The sequence below is a fragment of the Adiantum capillus-veneris genome, chromosome 7 (genome assembly GCF_014529385.1).
Source record: "Adiantum capillus-veneris isolate H3 chromosome 7, ASM1452938v2, whole genome shotgun sequence".
NCBI classification, from domain to species: domain Eukaryota; kingdom Viridiplantae; phylum Streptophyta; class Polypodiopsida; order Polypodiales; family Pteridaceae; genus Adiantum; species Adiantum capillus-veneris.
The window spans coordinates 96,418,930-96,429,899 of record NC_140937.1 but is presented as its reverse complement, the minus strand read 5'-3'; the positions used below and the strand labels follow the sequence as shown (position 1 = coordinate 96,429,899).

The 10,970-nt window shown below is 43.8% G+C and overlaps 1 protein-coding gene across 2 annotated transcripts in view; it reads right to left on the bottom strand.

The window, feature by feature from the left end:
- Window positions 1-2,686: 2,686 nt before the first annotated feature.
- Window positions 2,687-10,970, bottom strand: part of LOC147454265 (CBL-interacting protein kinase 32-like) — a 44,394-nt gene continuing 36,110 nt past the window's right edge. For both annotated transcript variants that reach the window (XM_086516296.1, XM_086516297.1), the window contains 2 exons: window positions 3,046-3,120; window positions 2,687-2,949 (listed from right to left, as the gene is read on the bottom strand). In XM_086516296.1, coding sequence (XP_086372422.1) covers window positions 2,869-2,949; window positions 3,046-3,120 — 156 coding nt within the window. In that variant the 3' untranslated portion in view covers window positions 2,687-2,868. The remainder of the gene's footprint in view (window positions 2,950-3,045; window positions 3,121-10,970) is intronic.

Below are 10,970 nucleotides of genomic sequence, written 5' to 3'. Positions count from 1 at the left end.
AAACTTTCTTTTAAAGTCATGATTGCACATGTACTGCCAAAAGTTGCTTCTTGTGTGTGAGTCGAGCACTTGCATTGTAGCTTATGGCACGTTTCCAAGATTTCCTAAAGGGTAAGCTTGGGGCAAGCGACAAACTTGTGTAAGGCCAACAAGCCAGGGTATTGGTTGGGTTAGATTTAGTGTGGATACTTAAGAGACGCGTTCATGGCTTAATTACACAATTAGAAAGACTAATCAAAAACTGCACTCAAGCAAGAGAGATGATGCAAAACGACTTGATTAATAAGCTTAGAAGAAGCTTACACCGAGTCTCTTATATAGCCAAGAGAGTGGCATCTACCTCCCCTTGGATTTAAGCTAGAGAGAATCAAGGAATGACACATGGGCTTGACCCTTGACTCTTCACATGTATGAGAGGTTGGCTCCACATTCTCACATGTGCTCCATTAATCCACATATGCATCCACCACATAACATGCTTAGAGAAGGTTCTAATTAGGAGAGCATGAGCAAGGCTTCTCCCCAAAAACTTTGAATTGTTGATTTTGTACATAATATTCAAATTATGCATCTTACATGAGCACTAGTCATTTTGATAACATCTCTTTAAAAGAAAAGAAAATAATTTGTTTGTCATGAAATTTGCCTATAGCAAACACTAGTGTAGAAGTTTTCTCAAAATGGGTGCAAATTCACAAACTTGACCCGGGATAACAAAAATCCCAAATTTGATCTTTACAAAATCATGCAAATGTCACATATAAAATAACCATGTAAGGCTTATGTCAAGAAATATTCATTGTTTTAACTTTAATAAAACATACAACGATAGCGAAAATTTATTATTATGATGCATTTTTCATGTATTAGTCTTTTCCAAACCCTCTTGTTATCCATGCACTCTATTACATTTCTATGATTGTATTAAGTAACCATAAGCATAGCTATGGAAGAAGATGGAAAAAAATACACATGCAAACCTTCTCAACTTGCTACATGCTTCTTGGGAGGCTGGAGATGGATCAAGCCAGAGTACATTGTATGATTTCACCCACACAATAATGGAGAAGCTTAGGAAGGCAAGAGAATGGCAGAAAGGAGGTGTCAATATCTCTGTAAAGTGTCCATGCACACACATACACACACCTATGTGCAACCCTCTCAGGTGCATTAAGAGTAGATGGACCTTTTTCTCCCTTTTTAGCTTGTATAACACAATCAACGTTGGTTTTACTACCCCCACACAATGTCCAATTTACTTATTTATGTCTACCAAGTAAAACAAACATAGCCTATTGGGTCTAGAAGTCTCGTATAATTTTTTTGGCTATTTTTTTATATTGTCTTTATACACATTGGAACAAGCAAAAATCATTGATTTAACATGCACATTCATGCTTTATTCTTAGACAATTTTGGATAGATGCTTGTGTCATGTCTCCTAGGCGATAAAAAAATTGAAACAATTGAGAATTGAGTGCTAGTCTCATTTCTATAACACACAACATTTACATGGAAACATCTTGTAGTGATCGGTTGAAGTGTATAAGCCACACATCTCCTTGGGGATAAGAAAATTGAAACAATTGAGAATTGAGTGCTAATCTCATTTCTATCACACACAACATTTACATGGAAACATCTTGTAGTGATTGGTTGAAGTGTATAAGCCACATGCTACAACGCACCGCTTGAAGAGTTCAGATTGTTCTCTTATTATATTTTCTAGCTCACCTCCCTTCAAACACGAAAAGAAGGGCGTGAATTGGATTTATCTCATTCGAAGCTTGAATGTTTTATAATCCAACTTTAGTTCATATTAAACACAAAATAGAAAAGTTTAGAGTCTTCACATGTATGCATACAAGAAAGATTTAGACCACTCTTCCTATCTCCCATGCCATTATAACTACCTCTCTCTCATGTACTACCTTTCTATCTTGCACAATACAGAAGTAAACTTACAAGCTTGTTTTCTTAGAGGGTGCATGGTCATTTAATGGTGGTGCTTCTATAGATCAAGTGGGTCTCTCTCTCTCTCTCTCTCTCTCTCTCTCTCTCTCTCAAAACAAAACAAAACAAAACCATTTCAGGGGTTACTTATATCCTAGCAAATGGAACAATCAACCATCCATTTATTACTTATCAACCTCCTAGCAAACAGGACAATCAACCACCTTTCACATCCATATCAATGATCAAGCTACCAATCTCCTTTGTAGGTTGGCATTCTTGGCAACATAAACCTGACACTCACAACAAAAAGAAGAAGGCAAAGCTACACCGATCCCTGGTGCATACAATGGCTCAAGGCCGACGCTACAAATTAGGCCGATAAGATAGCACTGAGATAAAAGCGGAGGTCAATTTAAGAAGCATGTACTAACTTGTGACATGATAGTGCTACCTGAGCATAAGAAAGATTCTAAGAGTGCACATTATGAATGCACCAAATGGGAACACCTCAAGGGGCAGGCACTGTGCGCAATGAAGCAAATTTGGGTCTTGCTATTCAAGGTCTTTGTGCTATTCAAACCCCTTGGTAGGAGGATGCTCTAAGTTTCCAAGGCTACAAATGACCATCAAACTTACGCAATCAAATATACGGGCATGCTCCACAACGATTCCTTCCACTTTAAGCGTGCGGGGGAAAAAGGAGAGAGAGAGAGAGAGAGAGAGAGAGAGATTCATTTAATTAGTCACATTTATTTGGACAATATGGTATGCTTATGGTAGACCAATGTACTAATGTCGGTCCACCCGAGTGAAAGAAAAAGATTGTTGGTCACAAGGAAGCAAGTGGCCAATGTGCTTTACAATCTGTCTCAGATGCCACATGTAGTGCAAAAAATGGAAAACTAAATAGATCTATGTAGTGAGGTCATTCTCCACTTCCATTTCATTTTTCCACACTATGTCCTCCAATCCTCTTGAAAAGTTTTGATAAAACTGCAGGTAACAAAGGCAATTTGGAGCGAGTTTGTCAAAACGAACTCATTTACAAAAAATAATCCCAGACCTGTTTATAAAATGAGAGCAGCTTACATTATGGTACTCCAAAGTGTCTCCACCAGCTTTCTTGACCTCTACCATGTATAAGGAAGGAGCCACTTCAAACACCTTGAAAAAAAGGTAATTGCAAAATGATCAGCTACATACAAGCCAACATCAAACATGAACACCTTGCTTTCTCACATAAAAGCATGCTTGAGGAGAAAACCGCGACACATAACCCACCTCTTTTCTCCAGGCTCTCTCAATGATTCTGCAAACTCGACTCTCTCACTCAAGCACTCTCTCTCTTTCTCCTACAAGCTTGAAGAACCTCTTGATCACACACAAGAGGAAACTTGTGTGCACTCTTCCTCGCATAGAGCACACTCAGATTAGCCCTCTCTCATGACTCTATCTTTGCAGAGGAGAATTTGTTGCAAAGAAGGGCTGAGTTTTGACATCTTTGAAGAGGAGAGCGGCTGTCCTAGGAATTTCCAGCCCATTGAAGCCTTCTACACAACCATTTGCAGCAAAAGAAACCTTTGGTATGTGCACATATGCGGGCAGGATACGCCGGAAGAAGTTCGATGCAGCCCAGCAGTGTAGTTTGGACTCAAAGCAACTGCAGCTTTGGTAAGAGATTTTCACCTAGTCTTTATAAATAGACATATGAGGGGTGCTAAATCCCCTCAAGGATAGGGACTCCGGTCTAGAGCAGTGACTTAAGAAAGACTTCCAAAGGAGAAAGAAGAACTCGTTGTTCATTCTCTCTGTTTATATTTTCACAATTCTTCAAAGACATTTGAAGATGCTTTTAATGATCTTCCTCGATTTGAAAATAGACGAGGATGTCATCAAAGAATACGCCTATGGACCTCCTGCTAAGGAGGGAGATCCTATCCATACTTCGATTGAACGTTGCACGTGCATTCGTCAAACCAAAAGGCATGATTAGACATTCCTACAACCCAAAAGTTGAACGAAATGAAGTCTTATGCACACCCTCCGGAGCGATACGAATTTGATGGTAGCCACTCTTAAGAACTATGCAGCTAAAAAAATCGTGCCCTTGCAACTTCTCTAAAATGTCATCAATCCAAAGAATTGCAAATCTTTTCTTTTTCAAAATCTTACTCTACCCACACATCCGTTCCGGTGCAGACACCAGCCCTTTGACCTTTGAGGTAGAGATTGGCTTGCTGGCTACAAGCTCCCAAGCTCGAGGGGGCTGATTTGACTTGATAAGTGCTACAGTGTGTGTGAGTAGTGGGTGCAGGTGCTCACAGCTTTAATGAAAAGCTTGCCTTCTCCCTTGCTCTATGTAACGCGACGATTTGCTCTCACGCATCTCTCCCCCCCCTTTGCACATATGGTAATGCCCCTCTAGTTGGGCTTCTCAGATGACCATGTACAATTATGGGGGTTTTATGTGCGTTTGCCAAGGCAAAAGCTTTCTGTACAGGAACCGGATTAGCTAATTGCTAATACCCTTCACGTACGTTCCATCGTGAAGGAATGCGAAAACGGAGAGTTTTCTCGAGTGAAAACTTGTCCGATTTATAGGGGACTGTCCCATTGCGTGCGGGAGCACCTGAGACACGCGTGGGCGTGCTCGCTCCGCTCGAAACGGTCCAAAACAGAGAATTACAGCCTGCTGTGTTTTTCTGCAGGTTTAGGGTTTTGCACCTAAACTGCAAGGAATTGCCAAGGGAGCCTTGGAAAGGCCTTGGGATGCGTGTACAGGGCAGTAGGCACCTATTAGTGGCAAAACAAAAAATTACAGCATGCTGAAATTGACCTGCAGCTCCCTAGAAAGCTTCCATACCGCAAGGGAAAGTGTCCTTGACGTGTACTTTTGACCTACAGGGATTTTTGCATCGTTATGCTAGCGAAATCGGGTCAAAAACCAGCAATTCCAGGTTTGGACCGCTCGGTGGGAGTTAGGTGTAAGCGTTCGGATCGTTTATTTGTCAGGGGAGCCTCGGGAAAGCATTGGGTGCTTGTACAAGACAATTTAGAGAGATTTCCCGCGAGGAATCTCGTCTAATTCAAGGGGCAAGTGACCCTACAGGTGCGAGAGCTCGAGGGTTACCCAGAAAAGTGATCAACACGCGGATCGGAGCGCAAAACAAAGAATTCAGCAAGCTGCAATCTCTCGCCAAGTTTTGCAAAGTGCTCTAAAGTGCGTGAAAAGTCAATGTTTGCTTGGGATTTTGTCCGTGGAGACTGCTACTGTGGTTATGTTGCTGAAATCGGGTTGGAGGAGAGGAATTTCAGCCAATAAAAGTGGGACAGCTTGTAGAAGTTTACAGGTTTTTCTCAAGTATACTAAGGGGCGCCAGTCTTTGGGGCCAACAGGGTGTTGTTGTCTGCTTGGTAGCGCTCTAGTTGCCAAGCGTGGTTTGTCTTGAAGTGTTGAGTTCCAATCATAAGCTTATTCGTGAAGTTCCTTTGTGTCTTAAAACTAAAGTAAAGTTATCGGGTGAAAGCCAAAGCCTACCGCCCCACGGGCCGGTTTCATGGTTTCATTGCCGGGATAGAATCACTTTTTCCTCAAGAAGTGAGCCTCGGTTCGTTTGGTGAAGACACAGAGTACAGGAACTTGGAATTACACTATGGCTGACAAGACGGATGACACCAGGTAAGAGGGTTCCTCTTCACAGGACAGACAGGAAATTCCGCATGTTCGCCCTGCCAAAATGTGGTCAAATTAGGGTTGATTTTCTGCGACGTTTTTAGGGTTTGCAAGTATGAACCAAGATGAGATAGGGAGAGGTCTTACGGTGGTGGATTGGCCACTAGATCTCCTGAAGGAGTGACGTGGGTTTGCCAGGTGGCACGCTGCTCGCCGATTCTCTGAGACGATGCTTGGATTCTATGACGCATTGGTAAATCATCTTTAAATTTGAGCTTACTTGGTTGTGGGTGGTACGTCACAATATTGTGGAATTATGCTCGTTTGCAAAGGCAAGAGCCTTTAGCACACGTAAAAGTTAAGGGACTGGTTGCAAGATGCTATTTGGTGAAGTTCAAGAACTATCCACCTATGGATGCAAAGTGGATGGAAGTGCATGAACTGTTAAAGTCACCAAATGTATTGCAGCTTTACCTTGAGGCCTTTGGGTTACAGCCTACATATGCCCCAACCCAATGTCTGCAAAGGAGGGGTAATGATACAGCTTAATCATCAAATGTACTCATGGATTCAATGCAATAGCAATGTACAATTTGACAAAAGTATGAAGGTCTCATTAAATCATTTGTACACATGTTTCGACAGTCTTTTTTGCAGATACATGCGATGATAAAAGGGTGCTTACCACACTAAATCATATATGGCATGTATATATGGCATGCAATCGAGGATGTTTGCGATTTTAAGAGGGCGGTATGTCACGAGGTCATGGCAATTGTTAACTTGAGTTGTTGGTTTCTTTCCGATGAATTTTGTTTAATTTTTGGGACCCTCTTTTTGAAGATGCAAATGGCCGGACATTGCGTGGCCAGTGTGAAATGGCCAACGGCCGAGAGTTTCACCTGCAGTCAGGAAGGGCAGGTCACCATGAGCTGGTCCGGCCAATAGGCACTGGAATCCGAGCAATAAAAGGGTGTCTAGGCTCAGTTCAAAGTCATTTAGGCCCCTCGCGACACTTAAGTTGGTGGGTACTAGGAAATTAACTCAAAAGAGGCATAGGGAACACATGGCGGCTCCACATGCATCTACCAAATCTGCATGAAGAGGGGGCGCCCAAATTGAGAGAGGGGGCTAATTTGACTCGATAAGTGCTACAGTGTGTGTGAGTAGTGGGTGCAGGTGCTCACAGCTTTAATGAAAAGCTTGCCTTCTCCCTTGCTCTATGTAGCGCAACGATTTGCTCTCGCGCATCTCTCTCTCCCCTTTGCACATATGGTAATGCCCCTCTAGTTGGGCTTCTCAGATTACCATGTTCAGTTATAGGGGTTTTATGTGCGTTTGCCAAGGCAAAAGCCTTCTGTACAGGATCCGGATTAGCTAATTGCTAATCCCCTTCAGGTACGCACAATTCCATCGTGAAGGAATACAAAAACAAAGAGTTTTCTCGCATGAAAACTTGTCCGATTTACAAGGGAATTGTCCCATTGCGTGCGGGAGCACTTGAGACAAGCGTAGGCGTGCTCGCTCCGCTCGAAACGGTCCAAAACAAAGAATTACAGCCTGCTGTGTTTTTCTGCAGGTTTAGGGTTTTGTACCCAAACTGTAGGGAATTGCCAGGGGAGCCTTGGAAAGGCCTTGGGATGCGTGTACAGGGCAGTAGGCACCTATTAGTGGCCAAACAGAAAATTACAGCATGCTGAAATTGACCTGCAGCTCACTAAAAAGCTTCCATACCGCAATGGAAAGTGTCCTTGACGTGTACTTTTGACCTACACGGATTTTTGCGCCGTTATGCTAGCGAAATCGGGTCAAAAACCTGCAATTACAGCCATGGACATGCTAAGCTATGCCAAAAGAGATTCGACAGTATTGTCTGCACCTATGAGACATGCTAAGCAAGGTTTTGGGATGCATTTTGGCTCATTGACTTATCCTAAGGACAGGCTAATGTCCACCTCTTTAGGGCAAGAGTCTTCCAGTGAAGAGAATGAATCGCGGGAATCAAATAAAAGTTCATCAAAGGATTCCGGGGAAGTAAGGCAATGAGATGATAGTACATCCGTGGGTTCCAACGAACCAAAGGAACCAAGTGCGAGTTCATCACAGGATTCCGAAGAAGAAAGGGAATCAAATGATAGCGCATCTGAGAGTTCCCACGAAGCAGGGGATCAGCTGAAGGTTCGTCCGAGAATTCAAAAAATTGAGATTGAAGTGTCAGTGCACAGAGGAGGCCAGCAAAGCTACCAACCGGTCCTAGGACACAAGAAAAGAACGTAAAGGGAATAAACTCGTAGGTCAGAGAGTTTCAAAGATCTAAATTGTGGTGCCAAGGACAAGGGAGGCCAGCAAGGCTACCAACAAGTCTCAGGGCACAAGGACAGAACAGAAAGGTAAGCTAGGGCCATCGGATAATTTGGTCAAGGGTAGTTGCATATCCTTTAGTTGCACAACCCAGTACCACCTAGCATATGCATTGTCCAAGCAACATGTCCAAATTCCGGTCAGTTTTGGGACATAACATTTTTCAGGAATTTTATTTTATTTATTTAATTATTATGCCAGTTTACGAGGTCCTGGGCTGTTGGGGAGACTGCTCGGCCCAGCCTGGTTCAGGTATATAAGCAGAGGGGGGGGGGGGGGGGGGGGTTGCAGTAGAAGAGATAGAAGAAGCTCAGGCTTGCAGTGTTCTCTCCTCAGCAAGACGGCAGAAGACCTAGTGTTTTCAGCCAGTAGGACAGCTAGCGTTTTGGGTTCTTCCAGATAATCTAGCGTTTTCAGTTGTAGATTAGCCCCAGCGTTTTCCACTAGCAATTCCTCCTAACATTTTGACGTTTCCAACGCCAGATCAGGTAGCGTTTCCAGTTTTCAGCCCTTAGCCATTGCAGATCAAACCCTTAGCTTCGCAGATCTCACCTACCCGCAGCAAGTCCTCGCCGTATTGTCAGATTAGCGAGCGTTTTCAGATTTAGCCTGCTGTCCACAGATTTCAGCATCCGCGTTTTCAGCGCATCGTCGTCGCGTCGTCGCCATTGCCATCCTCGCGAACACAGTGTCAGTTTTCAACAGAAAGTCAGCGTTTTAAAAAATTCAGCAGATAAGCCCTAGCGTTTTTAGTTTTCAACCCATCCTCGTCGTCTTCATCATTGTCGTCGACATCGTCGGCAAGTCCATTGCATCTAGACCATTGTACCAGATTTGTGCAATCTATAGCATAGACCTCTCTCGCCATAGAGAGGGGGGCCCTTGGAGGAGGGTTTGAGGACCGTCTGGTGTCGTATTCTTTTCTATCTCTCTCTCTCATTCTCAGTACCTTCATTCACAGTAGCATTCACAATGTTTGTGATCATTGCACTCTCTGTCTCTCTCTAAAAGGAACGGAAGGCTCTCCCTTTCGTAAGTAAAAGGAACCCTTGAGCACAATTCGAAGCACTCATCTTGAAAAATATCAACATTCACTTCCACTGCACCTTACATTGGTATCAGAGCTCTTTGGCAGTGTTCTATATCACTCAAGGAAAGAACCAGAGAAAAGTTTTTGCTTGTTGCGGTCGCACATAACCCAAGTCCACTTGGGTGTGTCGATTCCAAATCGTGTTTTAGAAGAGTGACTGGTAACCCAAGAAAGAAGGGCATGTCCAGCCTCCCCTTGTTCCACTTTTAACTCATTGAGAGTAGACCGTGCACTTAGCGGACGACCAATCAACACGAGGTGGAAAAAGCAACTTTGGTGTGAGCGCAAGGCCGCCAAAGCGTGCACCCGCAGGGAAGAGTCGAGCTCGGGTAAGAGAAAAGCCTTCTCAAACACTGATTGCAAGCTAAGAACCCAAGAACCTCAAGAACTCAAGAAACTCCAGAACCCAAGAACCTCAAGAACCCAAATCCCTCAAAAACCTCAGTACCCAAGATCTCAATGTATGGTCATCACCTGAAGCGGAATGGATACTTTGCGTGAAGGCGATGAGAGTGGAGTTGGAGAAGAAGTTTCTATACCAGGAGGATTGTTCCCCGATCCTCCCCCATCCCCATCTACGCCACAGATTGCACCAAATCCTATGGAGGCTTTGGTCAAGTCAATGATGGAGATGATGCTACAACAGGAGGTGCAACGTGTCGCCTTAGAAGAAAGACATGCAACCATGGAGCGTGAGCGCCAGCGCGAGCAAGCGCCCTTGGCGGCTGAAGAAAAGCGAGCGGCTATGGAGTTACAGCGTGAGGCGCAGAGAGACCAACGCATGCAAGAGTTGGTCCTACGGTTGGCACTTCAACAGGTAGCACAGATAGAGATTCGGGTTTCAACAACCCAGTCACTGGGAAGTTGACGTTCAGTAAGTATGATGGTAAGATGGATGCTAATGTTATTCATTCTTGGTTACATCAATTTAATGCTTACTTTGCGACAACTAAGAAAACAGGGAAAAGCAAAGTTTTGACAACAGCCATGTATCTTGCAAATGATGCCATTAATTGGTATCGAGCGTGGTAAGACAGTTGGCCCCGCACCTAGAGGAAGCCGAGGAAGGCGTGCCCCTTTCTTTCAATTGGGCCGACTTCCAAGACAAGCTCAAGGCGCGGTTTATGCCACCTCAATACTTAGCGCGGTTGAAAGAAGATTGGCGCAATCTCAAGCAAAATGATATGTCAGTTATGTCTTTTTCTAACCGTGTTTTGCAGCTCAACGCCCAATTACGCAAATCAGATGGAGAGCGCAAAGAGGCATTCCTTTTCAAATTGGACGAGTATATCAAGTTTGATGTCGAAGTCCTCGACCCCATAGATCTCAACGAGGCGGTAGCGATTTCTCTCGCACAAGAGATGAAGCACAACACAGGTAAGCCTAAGGAGAAGAAGTCTTCTCACAGTACCTCTCACAATTCTCAGAACCCGCAGAATGGTAAGAACGGTAAGAACAACGGTAATTCTCCTAATCAATCTTCCTCTATTTCTCAAGCACAAAATTCTCACAATGAACCTAAGGGAAAAGAAAAAGCTAAAAGTCAAGAAAACCTAAGTTGATGCCTGATGAAAAATCTGCTCAAGAAATTTTAGGAGATTGGTAAAGAATCGAGGAACCCACAAGCAGTGTGGGTCAATGATGTCACGTGCACATCTAACCCTATGTACATGTGGACAAGCTATCTCAGGTCTAGGGTTCAGGTTAGCCTAGGAAGTGTGCTGGCACCTTTGTGAGCCTGTGCGCAGACCGTGCATGTCTAGGCACTTAGAGTAGTTGCATATTCTCTGATTGCACAACCCAGTACCACCCAACATTTGCATTGTCCAAGCAGCATGTCCAAATTCCCGTTAGTTTTGGGGCAGAACATTTTCCACGCATTTTATTTTA